Source organism: Hippoglossus stenolepis, chromosome 9 (genome assembly GCF_022539355.2).
Source record: "Hippoglossus stenolepis isolate QCI-W04-F060 chromosome 9, HSTE1.2, whole genome shotgun sequence".
Lineage (NCBI taxonomy): Eukaryota > Metazoa > Chordata > Actinopteri > Pleuronectiformes > Pleuronectidae > Hippoglossus > Hippoglossus stenolepis.
In genome coordinates, this window is record NC_061491.1 from 25458861 (window position 1) to 25476333 (window position 17473).

General features: G+C 43.9%; 3 protein-coding genes across 5 annotated transcripts in view; 1 reads left to right on the forward strand and 2 right to left on the reverse strand.

The window, feature by feature from the left end:
• znrf3 (zinc and ring finger 3) overlaps window positions 1-6605 on the forward strand; it is a 66074-nt gene extending 59469 nt beyond the window's left edge. For both annotated transcript variants that reach the window (XM_035166461.2, XM_035166463.2), the window contains exons 6-8: window positions 542-709; window positions 2735-2837; window positions 2984-6605. In XM_035166461.2, the coding sequence (XP_035022352.1) occupies window positions 542-709; window positions 2735-2837; window positions 2984-4725 (2013 nt within the window). In that variant the 3' untranslated portion in view covers window positions 4726-6605. The remainder of the gene's footprint in view (window positions 1-541; window positions 710-2734; window positions 2838-2983) is intronic.
• Window positions 6606-7009: 404 nt separating this feature from the next.
• Window positions 7010-10898, reverse strand: coq5 (coenzyme Q5, methyltransferase). The gene is made up of 7 exons (XM_035166059.2): window positions 10722-10898; window positions 9802-9951; window positions 9470-9694; window positions 9245-9351; window positions 8848-8936; window positions 7948-8059; window positions 7010-7461 (listed from the first exon to the last, which is right to left on the reverse strand). The coding sequence occupies exons 1-7, from the start codon at window positions 10867-10869 to the stop codon at window positions 7360-7362; spliced, it is 933 nt and encodes a 310-aa protein (XP_035021950.2). The 5' UTR covers window positions 10870-10898; the 3' UTR covers window positions 7010-7359.
• A 4937-nt stretch (window positions 10899-15835) lies between these two features.
• Window positions 15836-17473, reverse strand: part of kremen1 (kringle containing transmembrane protein 1) — a 54587-nt gene continuing 52949 nt past the window's right edge. For both annotated transcript variants that reach the window (XM_035166752.2, XM_035166751.2), the window contains exon 9: window positions 15836-16884. In XM_035166752.2, the coding sequence (XP_035022643.1) occupies window positions 16725-16884 (160 nt within the window). In that variant the 3' untranslated portion in view covers window positions 15836-16724. The remainder of the gene's footprint in view (window positions 16885-17473) is intronic.

Here is a 17473-nt window from a genome sequence, read left to right on the forward strand (position 1 = left end):
ATTTTCCTGCCGTAGAAAACTTCATGTCTGAAACCAGTTGAGCACAAATACATCTGTACACGAGTGACGCACCATGACACGAGCAGTGGCTGCTGTAAATCAAGGGGCTGCTGCACGTGTGTGTCATTAGGTCTAATCCCAGTAAAGTAGTTCTGTATGTGTCAACTGATCCGTCACCGGTTTTTAATAAGGACGAAGTTTAGGATGAAAGAAGCTGCAGAATGAGAGATGAGAGAGAGAGAGAGAGAGAGAGAGAGAGAGAGGAGAGAGAGAGGAGAGAGAGAGAGGAGAGAGAGAGAGAGAGCGAGAGAGAGAGAGAGAGCGAGAGAGAGAGCGAGAGAGAGAGAGAGAGAGATCAAAATGAAAAGTCACAAATCACGACATCGACTGTGTCACGTCAACAAGAGCGAAGAGGAACAAACATGATCGAGTTGACTTATAACATTTTATTTCTTTTCTTAAAGTAAAAATATTTGCTGATTGAACGTGCAGATGTTTCCCGCTCTGACCCTGTCTCTCCTCGCCCCCCCCCCCACCACAGAGCTCCATGAACAGAATGGCCATCCAGGCGCTGGAGAAGATGGAGACTCGCAAGTTCAAGGCGAAAGGAAAGGGCCAGCGCGAGAGCAGCTGTGGAGCCTCTGATTCGCTGAGCAGCAGCTCCACCTCGGACTGCGCCATCTGTCTGGAGAAGTACATCGACGGGGAGGTGAGAGAAGTTGATCTGTTGGGATTTTTAACAGTTTTATACCTTTTGTACTAGTTTCAATAACAGTTTGAAGTGTAAGTCTGTGATGCCTCCACTTGGTGACAAACACAAAGACAGTGTTGTGTATTGTTTTTATTTTACACAAGACTGAGGAGCAAGGAAACAACAATGAATTAAATCAAATGATATGAAATGAGGTATTTATTTGTGAAGCCCTATCAGGTAATCTGTGTTTTGTGGATATGGGCTAAACACAAAGTACGTCAATTACAAAAACTACAGTTTTAACAACAACAACAAACAGTGGTGAAACAAATATCTCAAAGAAATCTCGATCCACATCAAATTGCACACGCTCATAAATATCAGAACTCTAAATATGCCTGGTTTTCTAAATCAACATTTATTAATGGTTGTTTCTTCGGCCCCATCATTACACAGAGTTTAGTGGAAATCGGTTTAGTAGTTTTTCCATAAACCTGATGACAAACACACAAAGAGACACAAAGTGAAATCACAACCTGCTTGACAGAGATGAGAAATACAGATTTTTTTAAGAATAATGTAAAATCAAGGGGGGAAATACTATTTATACTGTTATAAATAAGCTCTGATAGGATACATACACAAAATGTTTAAAATTGAGCTCCACCTCTTTAAATCCTTCAAAAAACGTCATCTTTGTAAAATGACCCAAATGCACGAGTGTTAATTTACAGAAAAAGCAACAGGAGCGTCTGAGTTTGACGTTTTCGAGTCTCGACCGACCCGTACGAAGTGAGTCACGTTGGATCCAAACCTCTGAAGTTAGTGCTGAGCGCGTGTTTTCCCTCCACGCTCTGCACACATGAAACATTCTGCAGCTCTGTGGACAATAGAGTGGAAGTTCCCCCCCGATGTGCTCGGGGACCGCAGGTCTGCCGTCCTCGCTGACGTTCCTTCCGGCGCCTCTCAGATGTTTCGCTCGGCCTTTCAGAGCACCTGGAGAGATAACGCTACCCAGGGTGCACTGGGCTGTGATTACGCTTCCTGTTTTCCCAGTGTGGCTTTTCTTTAATTTTTTTACACGAGTCATTGTGAAAACACGTCTCCTAATCTCGGGACTTTGAGTCTTTACTGTAACAGCAATTGCTCATCGTCATTCATGGCCACCGGGGGGGACAAACCCGCGGTGCCCAGGGCGACGCAGACGGTGTGCGGGCGGTATTTTTTTTGTGGTTGTGTGTCTGTTCGATGAGGAGCAGAAGAAAACACAACAAAGCATGGCGCCAGGATTGCACAGAGGAAGTGGCGATATAAAAGACTGAATGGCATCAAAGACTTTTTTTTTTGTTGAACCAAGCAACAAAAGCCGGGTGGAAAATAGCCCAAAGATGAGTCACATTAAACCACAGAGTCAAGTATTTATGGCAGAGCTGTTACTGGAAGAGAGAATATTACAATTCGTCTTCATTGTGCTGCTGTTGTGAGTTCCTCCATCTCACAGCAGAGCGCTGCCTGTTGTTCTTATGGAGCCTCCAGCCCGTCGCTCGTTTTGTTCTCAGCTTCACGTTCCTGTTGGTTCTGAGTTGTTGTCTCAAGCGAAGACTTTTGCTTTTGGCATCGTGTTAAGTTTGCTTCTTTAGAAAAAACGCTAACAGCTCTTTGTGGCTTTGCTGCCACCTGCTGGACGTACGATCACGCTCAACTACACCTTTATTCACCCACTGAGGAATTAAACCGTGTTCGTTTTGTCATTTTAAAGTCAACTCGGTGTCAAAGAAAAGGGAAAGAATTCCTGTGAACGCACCAAAACTTAACGGGATCTTCTTTGAGTCTTGGCTCACACCTCCACAAAATTCCATGGAAATCAGTCAAGTAGTTTTTGCATAATGCTCGTTACAAACGCAGACGAGAACAAAACCTCCTTGATGGAGATAATAATTTATGATTCTACTTGTCGTTGCTGTATTTACTGATATTTGCACTTTAGACAGTTGATGCATTTGAACTTAAAAATGTTTTTTTTAATATTTCCCTCTGCAGGAGCTGCGGGTGATTCCCTGTGCTCACAGATTTCATAAGAAGTGCGTGGACCCCTGGCTGCTGCAGCATCACACCTGTCCCCACTGTCGACACAACATCATCGGTGAGTCAAGTCCACAACTCCAGTATCTTGCTTTGGTGTTAAGATAATAAATGTATTTCACTGAAGGAAAATATGTTCCCTGCGTTTTTTAAAGATAAAACTTTTCCTTTGCTAAATTCTGAACGTCTCATAATTTGTTTACACAGAGCAAAAGAAGGGAAATCCAGGTGCAGCGTGCATGGACCCTGGCAACCCGGTGCACGCCCGGCAACGGGTGGTGCTGCCAGTCCACTACCCTGGCAGGGTGCACCGAGCAGGCCAGGTGACCGCCTTTCCAACCAGAACCAGCATGGACCCCCACGGCAACGCCATCACAGTGCTCACCGTGGACCAGCACCCCGATCCTCAGGGTCTGTACCCAGCCCAGTCCACGTCTGCCTTCCTCCGGAGCTACCACCCCACCCTCCACCTGGACCACTCACTCAACCCCCACCACTGCGGATTGGAGCACCGCGGACCCCCGGCCTACCCAGCACAGCCGCATCACGCTGCTTTTAAACGACCCAAGTTCCACGGTCGAAACTTTTCCCGAGCAGCCTGCTTCTCGCAGTACGAGACTATGTACCAGCACTACTACTTTCAGGGGTTGACTTTCCCTCAACAGCCCGAGGCCGGCCAGGTGCCTGCGGTGGGAGGGCACCTGGGTGGAGCCGGGGCCCACAAGGGCCACCACAGCAGGGCCTTTCAGCAGGGGCTGTTATACCCCACAGTGGTACACATGGCACCTGCTTCTTCGTCGAGGATAGGTGACGCCGGCAGCACTTCTGGCCTGAGCTGTTACCATGGCCACCGCTCGGTGTGCAGCGGTTACCTTGCCGACTGCCCTGGTAGCGATAGCAGCAGCAGCAGCTCGGGCCAGTGCCACTGTTCCTCCAGCGACTCCATGTTGGACTGTACTGAGGTCAGCAACCAGGGGGTGTACGGGAGCTGCTCCACCTTCCGCAGCTCGCTGAGCAGTGACTACGATCCTTACGTCTACCGGAGTAAGAGTCCGTGTAGGGGCTCTGCAGGGGAAGCGGGGGCCGCAGCTTGCACCACCGTCCCTGCAGAGGACTCATCCCATGCTCCCTTGGGACATGACTGCCTCCAGCTCCCTCCTGGAGCGTCGGGATATAACTCGGGGGACCATCTCTCCAACTGCAGCTTGGAGCCCAACTACAGCAGTCGCTCATCACTGGAACCCAGGGAGAACAACACCAGCACTACCTCAGCCGGCGCTGCCGAAGCTACCGGAGCAGACAGGGGGAAAGGGGCACAGGAGGACTCGGGGGAGATCGGGGCTGCGGCTTGTAGCTGCTGCTTTGAGGTGCTCCCTCCCAATGTGGAGTGCAAGGGGCAGGACTCGGACCAAGCTGGGCCTATGGCCTCAGGACGCTGTCACAGGGGGCTGGACTTTCAGAGCTCAGCCTCCAAGAACTACTTTGCCCCTGAGCACATGTGCCCTCCTTCAGAGCAGGTGAGCTACGAAGGGCTTCCTTGCTGCTTCTACAAAGAGATGAAGGTCCACAGAGCCACAGCAGGGTGCTACACTGAGGACTACGCTGTTAACGTGCAGTATGCACATGCAGACTCAGATGCCTGCACTGGACAGGGCTGCTGTGAACTCAACCAGAGGATACCCATAATTCCCGAGGACACAGATTGTGAATTGGGCCCAGGAGCAGAGACCAAGAGCAGTTTACTGCCCATCAGTGTCACGGTGGATGCAGAGGTGAGGACAGGGGAGCGGCATGAGCCCAGCGAGGGGTACTTCACCTCAGGACAGTTTAGAGGTCAGCCATACCCTCAGGAGGAGGAGACCAGGGCTTTGTTCCACCCGCAGCTCTCTGCCAGTCCCGCTGCGTTTGGAAGCAGTTCTTCAACAAATGAGGGAGGTCTGGGTATATGAACTTACACCCGGAGTGAAGGGACAGTTTAAAGTATGTATTTGGTACCGTATCAGTCAGTCAATCATTGAAACCCTCAGTTGCCTTGTTCTACCCTTGCTCTCTGAGCACTGAATGTTATCATCTTAGATTGTGTGGATTTCTACTGAAAGGGCCTGATGTTTCTATCCAGTTCATTCCTGTGGCCACAAACGTCTCAGTGCCCAGTGTTACCACAGCGCAGGGACCGAGTGATGCTACTAACATGACTGGAGGTTGTTAACTGAGACTAGAAGTAGGTTGGTACTGGCATCTATCGGGCGACGTGTCTGCTGCCGTCGGGGGTCCGACCCCCTCAGAGATGCAGGCCCATTTCTTCAGATGTTGTCGAGAGCAAGTTGTGGAGAGACTCCATCTTTTGTGCAAGATCTAGGAATCTGAGATTTCTCTACTAAAAACAAGTACACTCTTAATTCACCGATATCTGCATCTACATGTATACATCTTGTATATGTGCGCACATGAACACTGACTGCCTATAAAAGCTTCAACCACCAACTCAAATAGGTTGTATGGACATAGCTATACCAAAACAGAAAGACATGATTGTTGTTCGTTTGTTTTTTTTACTTTTTTCAAGAGCAGGGAAAAGGGTCTTCGAGTGTTGGTGACCCACGTGTTTCTCTGTGGAGAAGAAGCTATATATTACACAAAATGCATAGAAATGTGAATGCAAGGCTGACACTGGTCTCTATTCGATTTAACACAGAATTTGTTTTATGCATTGCATTTCTGTCCAGTCGTGGCCTACCTGTACGGGATGTGCCAGAGCAACGTCAAAGCCTTATACGAGCTATTTGTAGCAATATCTAAAGACACTGCACTGCTTTTGGTTGAACTCCGAAGTGACAGTGTCGTGTGGGGGTGAACACATTTTTTTTTTTGTTCTGGAGGGTAGCGCTCCACGTCTCGTTCGGACGCCCTTAAAAGTGCTTTTTTTTTTGCTGTCACTTTCCCCCGATTTCCTCAGTGAGGCTGATAAATATCTATAAAAAAAAAGGTTCTTGCATGTATCCATAGGCCAAAGGAAAGTAGCTGGAAAAGACTCATATTTCATAAGGGTTCCTTATTGTACTGTGACTTTAAAAAAAAAGAAAAAACGATGCAGTTATACATAACACAATGTATTCGTTTGAATCATATCATGCCGTGCATAATACATACTCGCGATATCAATGCTTGTCATTCATGCCTTTCTGTTTGTCCTGCAGACTGTTTTTATACTGTTTCTATGAAATGTACACATTCTCAACACGGAGGAGAACCTTCTGAAATAACCCTATTTATAACCCAGTGCTGTAATCAAGTGAGAATCTAATCTTGCCTTTTGCATAGAGATATGTACCTACTGCAAATATAACATTTTGGGGGTACTTGAGTCACTATTTAATTTTTTTGTTTTTTTTTGTTATTGTTTCTAGCACTTAAGAAGATTAAAAATGTGTACAAAATTAATATTTTTTAATTTTTTAAGAATATAATTATTTTCTGTCATTACCATTACAAATGTTTAAAGGCTAGAAATCAATCTGTGTATATTTCTGTACCTGTATAGCAAAACACATTTCATAAATGGAAATATGTTCTCTGAATATTTATTTACTAATATATTTATCTTTAAGCCATGTCTTATGTTCAGAGTGTATAAAGGTTTGAGTTATTTGGTTGCTTTTTATTCTGAGAAAAAAAATCACTAACATGAGACTTTGTATATACATGGTAATTGCACACAAGACGATTAAATCTTCTCTGACCAAAAAACTGATTTTAAAACTTTAGTACCATACAGTTTTGTAATTAAAGTGTACAAAGATCTGTAAAATATACAGTTTTATTCAAGTAACCCATGTTGTGCTGTTCTCCTTTTCTTTGCATTCTACACAGAGGTGTCACATTTCTTCTTAAGTTATTGTTTTTATCTTTAGTAATAATTATCTCCCAGTAGAACACATGCCTTATGAAAACACATTTAAATTCACTAGATCTGCATCAAGATCCATTTTCTGAGAAATAAAGGAAATATGCTGAACTCCCTGTCTCACAATGTTAAAGCAAAAATATTCCTTGCTCCGCCCCCTGATTCAGATCATCACCAGAATGAAATGGGTTCTTTCTTGGGTCACGCTTCACCCTTCCAGAAAACATCGTGTAAATCGGTTGAGTAGTTTTTGAGTAATCCTGTTAACTAACAAACAGATGAAAACATAACCTCCTCTGCGAAGGTAATAACTGATTCAAACACGCAGATACGATTTTGCAGGTTTTATTTTCCACAGTGAAAATGAAGATGTTACAAAAACTATTCAAACCCATTTGTTCTCAGATGGTTCAACCCACCGGGACATTTGGTTTTTTTTTCTTTCTGCCAGGACTTGAACTGAGAAATTCTCCACAGCTTCACAAACATAATAAATACGTGCACTGACCTCAGGTGTTTGAAAGTGCACGGTGGCGTCTGCAGAGACGATCGTCTCGGGTTCACGTTCTGTTCATGAACTCCGTCGACAGTTTATCACACAGGCAGAAAAAAGCCGGAAACACAGAGCCAGTCTTTTTGCTTTCATGTTTTTTTTCTCCACAGGTGTTCGGAGCGCATCTCACAGCTTGAAGCCAGAGTGAAGAGCCACAACTCCGCCGGTCAGGTTGTGGAACTGAGCGCAGTAGAATCCTGTGTCTTCAATCATCTGCTTGAACTCCTCCTGCAGGAGGAAGACATCAAGTGACTCAATCTCCTGAGTGACACCGCGGCACACAGACTGGTTTCAAGAATTTAAATGAGCTTAAAGAGAAATAAACTTGACTTTGAATAGAAAAGAATTAGTCAACTTATCGACAGATAATAAGTCAGCAGATGTTTTGATTATTTATCAAGTTAACAAACTTCTGATTCCAGCTTTTACCTCTGAGGATTTTTATGAAACGAAATAAGAATCTAATTGATTTGAAAAGGAAATTACAAGTTTTATAGATTTGAGTAAATCTGATTAATCCATAATTAAAATGATTATTAGCTGCAAAAGAATCCTCCATGTTTATTTAAAAATAGCTTTGGTACAATTCAACAATTAAACATAAAACTTAACCCCCACAAGATGAGATATTTAAGTTTAAACGGAGAATTAAAGAGATAAAAATCATATTCGAATATAGCAAAGAACTGAGTTTGTGAGGATGGTTTTTCTCACCTGATCAGGGAACCTGCGGATACTTTCCACCAGATACTGATACGACTTCCAGTCTCCAGCGATCACTTCTCCCAGAACTGGGATCATCTGGAAACTGTACGCGTCATAAAGCCTGAAAGACAAACAGAAGATGACACAGGTTACTGGTGAATCTTTAATATATCCCATATGTATACTGGTCAGACTTTCAAACTGCATGTGTAAATAAATCTGCCTTTATTTTTATGGTATTTAAAACCATTTACATGTGGCACTTTCATATCTGCAAAACCTAAACAAGCTGTTTTTACAACATAAGTAGGGGCTGAAGATCACATTTGACAAACCACATTACTATACGTTACACAACCAGTGGAGGGCAGTGTTGCAAGCGGTTGTTTCTCACAGGTTACAGAATGACAAAAGAGATAAACACGATAATATATTAGAGCACACTGAGCCTCCAAAATCCAAATAAAAAACGATTCTCTAAAGTTCTTCTAACAAAAAAAAACATAACCTCCATGAAAAGTTATTTCTGACTGAATTAGCTACAGTTGCAGAGGTTGTACCTAATAAACTGACAACTGAGTGTAAATACCACCAGTGAACCCCTTCGAGAGGAAAGAAGGGGTTCATGGGAAAACAGGGAAATTAATTCAGCTCTTTTCAGGTTTGACACTTGATTCACCCAATAAAAACGAATTATTCCCATTAATCTGATCATCTGATTCTGTGAAAAAGACTCAAAAAGTTCCACATACACACACAACTATAATAAAGTTATCAAAGCAAAGTACTAATTAGTGTTTGTAGAACATAGAGAAACTAAAAAACTCCCATTTGTTCCTGTTTGTGTTGACCTTTTTTACAGATTCCCATAATTATTGACGTCCGTCCTGAGTTAGCGCTCGTCCTCACCTTGCCAACACGGGATTCGTCACTTTGCTGAATTCCAAACACAGGAACCTGCCGCCGGGCTTCAGGACCCGCAGAGCCTCCTGAAGTGCCTGAAAAAACAGAATTAGCACTTTAATGGTTTATCATCAGTTGAACCTCTAAGAATATTAAAACAGGAAATCACACTACAAGAAACTTTAAGTCCTCATAACGAGAGCTCGACCGATTCTGAGTTTTGGTGGTGACAATGTTTCATGTAAATTGTTATGATTCGTATGAAGCGTTTCTCTGCTCAGAGTCTGAAGGAGAAGACGTTTTGAATGGATGTTACAAATATTCAACCCTGTTGTGTTGATATCGCTCAACACTGAGCTTCAGTATCAGCGTCTCTATTCACATCGCTCCTCTGGTCTCTCACCTGATCGATGTGAGTGACGTTGCGGATGCCAAAGGCGATGGTGTAAATGTCGAACTGGTTGTCGTCGAAGGGAAGCTCCTCTGCATCCCCCACCACCCACGACAGCCCTGATTCACACACACACACACACACAGAAGCACAGATTCATCAGATTCATCAGATCCATCAGATCCATCAGATCCAGTCAGAAGCTGAAACCTAGAGTCTCCTGAGGCTGATATTTACCAGCACTGGTGCCCGTGCTGTCAGCTTTCTGTTTGCCCACTTTCAGCATCTCCTTGTTGATGTCACAGACCACCGCCCTGGATTCCCGGGGCCCGTCCTCGCCCTCCGTGCCGTAGCTGCTGGAGATGTCCTGCCACGACTGCGTCTGCATGGACCGAGCCGCACGCCGCTCTCGCCGCTCCTGCTGAGATCGAACATACTCCAGGAAACGGAAGGCGATGTCCCCTGCAGGTCGGGAGAATCACAAACAAAACACGAGTGTGACACCAGAGGGGGATTTTCAGAGGTGTGTGTGTTTTTTTTTTTTTAGACGTGCACACACACAGCGTTACCTGTTCCACCCGCCACATCCAGGAGGCGTGCACCGGGCTGAGGGTGCATGACGTGCAGCAGCGTGTCCTTCCACAGACGATGAACCCCGAGACTCATCGCATCGTTCATGACGTCGTACTTCTGAGCCACATTCTCAAACACCTTGTACACTGCAGAGGCAAAGAGAAGGAATCTGTTTAACACGTGTTTTCTCTGTTATATGGACTTAATTTAAAGATACTAACATTTTACTGCTCTGAAGTTTCATGCCCTGATCAATTTGTTTTGCAGTTTTAATGTTTTGTCCGTTTAATTTACATTTTTATCATTAAACTGTAACCCCCCTTTGTGATTATGGGTAAGCAAGATTACACAAAAACTGTCGGATGAATTTCTATGAAACAAATACAAGTTGAACTGGTGCCCAGTTTATGTCGTGCAAGTATAAGAAACTCTCTTATATATAAATTACCTTTAAATCAGACATTTACCACTTTGAAAATAAAACAGTGCCACAAATAAAACAGAAAGAAAACACTGAATATGAAGACAATTTCTCACATACTCCATTCGAAAATTAGCTAATTATTATCCCTCCACAACCTATTACAATTTACTGTCTCATACTTATAAATTCGGCATCAATGAAAAACACCTGAACTCCACTGCATTCAGGTTAACTCCCACTGAAATAGCGTCAACACACGTCACAACGCGGAAGAGAGCGCATATACAACGTTTATAGAGGTTTTATAAAAACAGAAGCGTCACAGTCATGGATGAACATTTGAGCCGAATAATCCATCAAATCCTCCAGATCCCGAAAATCACTTCACATCTCGTCTCCTCGCGTGTTTTGATTCTCCGAGAAGCGTCTGAATGTTAAATGTGAGGATTTCTGAACGAGGTTCGGTAGCAGGTCTGTCGGACTGTCACTCGCCTCGCTTCGCTTTCTCCTCCTCCGGAACCGTCTCGAAGCCGAAGTGAGTTTTTCCGTCTCCGCTGAAACTTCGAGCCGAAGCTGTGACTCCGGAGAATCTCCTGAAGGAAACTCGGAGCAGCTGAGGGACTCTGCAGGGCGCCGCCATGTTGGATGATTGCACAAGCGGGCGCCGGTTTGACGTCATCCACATGCGCCGGTGTTTGTATTCCACAAGAGCTTCATCTAAATAGAATAATATTATTTAAAGAGACTTAAATAAGATAAATAAAATGAAATAGAATAAAATAAAATTCTAAGATATTTGTTGTCATTATATCAGGTACAATGAAACAAGTGAATAGAATAAAATATAATGAATTAAAATAATATAAGATAGAATACAATTTTATTTAATTTAATTCAAAGATCTGTATTGTCATTATACTCAGGTACATTTAAACAATTAAATAGAATGAAATCCAATCAATTAAAGTAAAGCAAAGTAAAACAAAATTAAATAAAATGATCATTATTGTCTTTATTCTCAGGTACAATGAAACAATGGAATCAAATGAAATAAAAACTAAATAAAATTCAAAGATCTTTATTGTCATTATACTTGGGTACCATCAAACAATTAAATAGAATAGATTAAGATATAATAAAATAAACTTAATGCTGTATTTGTAGTTCAACACAGAAGGACAGAAGGAGCTGGGCACTGAGCTCCTGACAGTGTTTATCACATCAACCAGCTCCACAACCCAAACCTTAATGACATTAAACAGATAAAACTCTGACATTTAAAAAAAAGCTGAAAGTTGCACATTTTGAACATATTTGACGTGATCTCTTGATTATTTTCAGCCTTGATCGTGGGCCCCGGGGGCCCCGGGGGCAGATGTGGAGGAGTCGTGTATATAAACAGTTTTCAGCGGCTTCAAGCTACAATAACAGCAGGAGAAGTCTGGAGAATTAAACAGGCCGACGCACGCACTGGAAACCACTGAAGGGCATAACACCGCCTTAATCGCACCAGGGTCATAGACAGTATTGCAGATCAAGGCAGATCCAAACAGACAAGTTCGTGCACGGCCTCTAAACCTCTTTGACGCACTTGGGTTTTTTTTTTCACCTCCATCATCATGAGACCAGGTCCCTGTGTTTCTCTGTCATTCCTCTCTCCTAATCTGGCTGCCTTCGGTAGCCTGAGTGCAGAGAGCGGCAGGTATTGTCTTCCTTTCTTCTCACTTTCTCGTTCTTACAGTAACCAGACCCTGGCCCCGCATTGTCCCATTGTTGCCCTTAATTACTGGTCGACTTGGGTTCAGGGCCGATCAGTTTACGCCGCTTTCTTTTCCTCGGCCTGTGGGAAGGTCGACTGGAGAGGCCGAGGCTTTTCACAGGGACCCAGAGGAGTGGAGGTATGTCTGGCTGATGAGAGGAAAAACACTGAGGGGTCAGGGAGAGGCAGCGTGGAAGGCCTCAAACATCTCACTGGGGTTGTGTCGATGAGAGAAGTTACACTGAGGACAAAACCCCAGTGAAGAAATGGAAGAGTTGGGGATCAATAGTAGTTTTTGTCTGCGTTTGTTTGTTTGCAGGATTATGTAAAAACGTCAGGACGGATTACCACGAAACTTGGTGGTAGGATGCAGTATGGGTCAGGAAAGGACCCATTTAATTTTGGTGTGGATCCGAATCAGGGGTCAGATCCAGGAATATATTTTCACTTTCTTAAACGTTGTGATATGGATGTTTTTAAATTCAGCCAGATTTAGAGGACTGATATTTATGAGTTTGTGTAATTTGGTGCAGATCCAAGTAAATATTCAGGTATAATGAATTTAAATGTGCTTTCATAAAGACACAGTTGGGCCTTGGCGGATTGTAAAGCCTCTTTGAGTTGTTGTTTTCATTATCACCAGCAGAGGGAGTGAGAGGATTGTTTATAATTCACTGTTTCTTGTCTCATGAAGTTGATTGACTGTGATTCTGATGAACAAAAAATGATCTGCAGTTGTGTTTTCACTTATTCTCTCATGAAGTTTTGTGTTTGACAGCATCAGTAGGATGATTATATGATCAAACCATAGAATGACACTCAGTCTCCTTATGAAACCACATTTAAATTCACTAGATCCAGATTTGTACTTGGATCTGCTGCACTCAGATCTCAGTCCTCTAAACACGTCTGATTGCTTTTGAATCAAATCCATGAATCGTTCTCTGAGAAATCAAGGAAAATGTCTTTTTAAAGTAAAAAACGTGGATCCACCCCCTGATCTGGATCCACACCATAATTTGATGGGTTCTTCCTCGGGTCGTGCCCCTCCACAAAATGTCATGGAAATCGGTTGAGAAGTTTTTGCATAATCCTACAAATAAAAAAATAAAAAAATACAGACAAAACAGAGGTAACAAGATCTGCATGAAGTTAGTAAGTCGTGTTTCAGTCAGACGCACCTGAGCTTCACAGGGAACTTGATCAGGGATTTACAGCTAAAAGGTATTTGTCCTCATTATTGTGGATGCATTTCTATAGGAGCCTGTTTGGACGCACTTGAAAACATGGGATCATTCAGAGCGTCTCTGTGGAGCTCCAACAAACAGCGAGCGCAGGCCGCTGCCGAGAAACGAAACGAGAGGAACACCTTTCATGTATAAATAAATCATACGTCCAAACATCCCCCATGTGTTCCAGCTTATTACACGTCCTTCCATGTTTGTTTTTTCTTCTCATGGTGTACCAGTTGTAAAGATGGCCTCCTGCTGTTCCCTCTCAAAATGTGCAGGTTGCATGCTTGACCTCATCTCGGGAGGAGGGGGGGGAGAATGGGTTACACATGGCACGGCCAAATCCTCCCTCCGTGTTTGTGCATCCGCTAAAAAGTCTGGGAGTCATTTCACGAATCTGATAAGTGTTTAGGTTCACGCAGAAAGGAGCTGCAGATGTTCCCGCCGTGGAAACACTGAGAACCAAATCTGTTTAAGCCAAACAGATTTTTTACTGAATCACATTGCACCGATTCAAAAGGTTTCGAATGGCAAGAGAAGAGTGAACGGGGTTAGCTTGATCCAGCATTTGTGGCCCATGTGCGTCTCCGAAACTTCGGTTATTTAATGTTATGTTCAATGATGAACTAAATAGAAAGAACCAGCACCACACAGGCTTAAGAAACATGCATACAGTGTTTATTTTGCAACCAGGACACATTAAATAAAACTACAAAGGTACTTCACTTATACAAAAGATAGATTATATCCCATTCACATACAAAATAACAATAATTTACCGTATAAATTAAAAATTTCACTATTCTGCTATTTACAATTTCATGAAAACAAGGTTTCCGCCCCTCGGGGTCTTTTCCCACGGGGCTTAAGGTGAATGTTGTCTTGTCATCGACCACCACAGGACATTCGCATCAACCACAGTTTTGGGGAAAAGCCTGTTTTCCACCGCTCGCTTGGAAGATGAGCGTGGAATTTTCCAATTGACTGGAGGACGGGACAGAAAATGGGAGTCTGCATAATTCGCCGGGCTATCCAAACAAATATGGCCCTGTTAGATTTAAACTGTCAGATTTCGTTAGCTTGTGTTAGATTCGAACGCACATTAATTTCCCATCGCTCTCACATCCTCGCTCTCGCTTCGCGCCCTCTCCACGCATGGGCTGCTCTGAACATCACAGACCCAGGGGCATGTGCTCTTGTCTTGCAATAATTAACATGAGTTCCAGTCGAGCAGACAGGCAGAACATAGCAGGGTCGCATTTTCTTTTTTTAACAAACATCTCATCGGGAGGGAACGGCTGTTGATCGTTTCACCGGCTTCAGATTCCCTCTGATTCTCGAGAATTACACATGTTTTGACTTGACTGTAACTCTGCTGCTGTGTTGTGTGTAAAACACGAGCTTTTGTCTCAAGTGCTCCGGTTGCTGCACTAAAGTACTTTTTTCTCTCTTTTCACCCAAATTGCAAAAAAGTGAACAGGTTAAAAGTTTCCTGTTGCAAGAAGAAGCCAAATTTAAGTGCGTTGCTGTTTTGGGATCTCTTCAGTATTTTACCCTGACAGTTTGTCTGGAGGTTTTCGGGGCTGAGCGTCTGCAGGAGCCCACACAAGCATCCAATCCGTGGTCAGGAACGAACTATTTACTATGCCAATGGCGAACTAGTAGACTTTGACCTTTCGCAAGTAGTTTAAATGTCACCGCGAATGCACCGAAAAGCCGTCAAGGCTGCAGATGCGCTGACAGCTTGTGCATAGTACCAATGAGTGCTTTTGGTTGTGTTGTTTAAAACCTTTTGGCCTGAAACCAAGGCGGTAAGTAAAAGCTGCAGGGTTCTGCAGCATCTTGTGATTTCAGGCAATTTACTGCTGCCTAAGGAGAAAGGAAGAAGTTGAGCTAAGTTGATGAGAAAGTACTTTGACAGATCTCTGGAACGTGTTGCCTAGACACAAAATAAAAAGAGCGGGCATAAATATCATTCCCACACTGAATTACATAATGTACAATATTCACCCCCCCCCTCCCCTTGTAATCAAAAGACAACTTAATGTGAACAATATGTTCAGTAAATGTCAGAGACTACACATAAGAGCATGGACAGAAATTAGAAACAAACATTTTCTTTTAAAGCCTTGTCTGTTACTACATGAAGAGCTGAATCCAAAAAGGCTATAAGTTCAAAACAAAAACCAAATCAATCAACGAAAAAAGGAAGAAGATCCAGTTTGGAGAGGTTTTCGGTTGAGTGTACTATGATTTAAAAATAAAAAAAAACATTTAACGCTTTTAATCACTGTACAAGATATGGCATCTTTTTTAGTTTTTGTTTTACTTTACATTGTTTTGGACGGAAACTGTTCACGTCCACACAGATTTCGAGAGAAGTGCAGATGTTGAGTGAAGGACCTCGACTTCGCTCCGTGAAAGAAACAGATGTGAGGAATCTGAGACGAGGGAAGAGGAGGAGGATCCTTAAGGCACTTGAACACCATCAAACCGGAAAGACTCCCACCCACCAACGAGCTGAAAAAGACCCTCAGATCTTCCCAAGTCTCCCTAAATGGCAGTTTGTCATCCAACTGCAACCCCCTATCCCCACCACCCACTTCAACTTCTCCTCTCCACCCAGATCCACTGAGCGCCGAGCGAGTGGGCGAGCGCGCTCTCGTTCCGTCTGATCTTTTCCCTTTAACAGCGAGCGACTCGACCCCAAACGGCTGCGACAGCTACGCTCTGTGTGACATTTCCCATGTCCTGGTTCCCTCTCCTCAGAAAACTGGTTTTCATGTTAGAACACAACAAAAAGAAACATCAGCACTTTGCAGACTGGAATCAAACAACACAGATAAATACGCGGCTCCGTGGTCGGGAGGGTTAGGGGGTTTTTTTTGGGCGGCAAGTGTTGGTCGTCCGTATGAGGCAGATAGAAGAGTGTGTGTGAAGCTGTTGAGCTGTTACAGTGTACTGGAGGTGTGTGTGAGTGTCCTTGACTCCACTTCTTCATCCTCTCCTCCATGCTGACGATGCTGTGGTGCCCTCTGTGACTCTGGAGCACCAGGAGGAGGAAACCCCCCCCACCCCCCCAAACTGACAGTGAAGTTAGCCTCTGTCCAGCAGCTGTGTGCTGTTTTCACTGGAAGGGGTTTGGAGGTGCGTTGATCGTCGGGGTCTGAAAATGGACCAGAGGGAAACTTCCTGCGTATTCAAAGTCGTGTCTTTGTCAGAGCTGCAGATCGGCTCTCCTCTCCCGCTCTGTGCTCCCTGACAGCCCGGCCTGTCCCGCTCCTCTTTGGTGCTGAGCGTGATGCGCGGGCGCAGCCACGCGGGCCCGTGGGCCGTTTCGCAGCAGTCACTGTCATTGTCATTAGCCACTCGGTCGTTGGCTTGTCAGCGCAGCGCCTCATAGAGTTTCATTGTCTGAGGGGCCTGACATCTGATGGCCCTTGTACAGAAGAGTTGTGGGTGGCGGTAGCGTTTGGTTAATGGCGAAAAAGCGCAGCGGTGGCGCTAGTTGCCCACCAGGGGGCTGAGGTCGCCGTGGTGGTTCTTTAGCTTCTTCTTGAAGAGGGAGATGGTGGAGGGTCGGTACAGGATGATCCAGGGCTCGGAGGACGCTGTGCTCTGGCTGCAGCTGTCGGAGCCGCTGACCGTCGGGATGTTGGGAGACCTGAGGGGAGGAACACGGAGAAGATGAGCGGCAGACGACAACAAACGGAGAAGAATGAAGTCAGAGGAGATCAGTGAAGGGTTAAAGAAAGAATGTGATATATAATTGGCGTCACACGGTGTTTTCTTAACGTTGCATTCATGACATGCCAGACTTATTACTAACTCAACCCAATGGCACTTACTGTACATGTGTAAGAAGCTTTAATAGGCTCCATTACCTTTCATCTGACTTGACATTTATTTAACTTTAAACGATCAATTAATTAAATTAATTAAGTACTTAAAACGATCTCAATCAGCGTTGCATCATTTGGCAAAAAGGTTCAAAGACCTTAAGTATGTTTAGGAATCAGAACAAAGAAAAGGCTAAAGGTGCGAATCCATTGACATAGAGTTCTATTCAGAGAGCTTTGTACGGCAGTTTATTTAAAATTAAGTGATATGTAGATTAAATGAATAACTATAGATATTGTGCTATGTTGTGCTCGAGGGTTTGGGCGACAAATTCTGGGATATTCACTGTAAAACCTTGTTTTTTAGGCGGATATGAATTTATTTATGTTGTATTCCATCTTCATTTACTCTGA

Bases quoted from the DNA above. Each gene is read 5' to 3' on its own strand.
- coq5 (XM_035166059.2), bottom strand. From the start codon at position 10,869: ATGGCGGCGCCCTGCAGAGTCCCTCAGCTGCTCCGAGTTTCCTTCAGG. The intron at 9,695-9,801 runs GTAACGCTGTGT...CCCGACCTGCAG, and splicing joins GGATGTGGCGGGTGGAACAG to GGGACATCGCCTTCCGTTTC. The intron at 9,352-9,469 runs GTAAATATCAGC...TGTGTGAATCAG, and splicing joins CAGCACGGGCACCAGTGCTG to GGCTGTCGTGGGTGGTGGGG.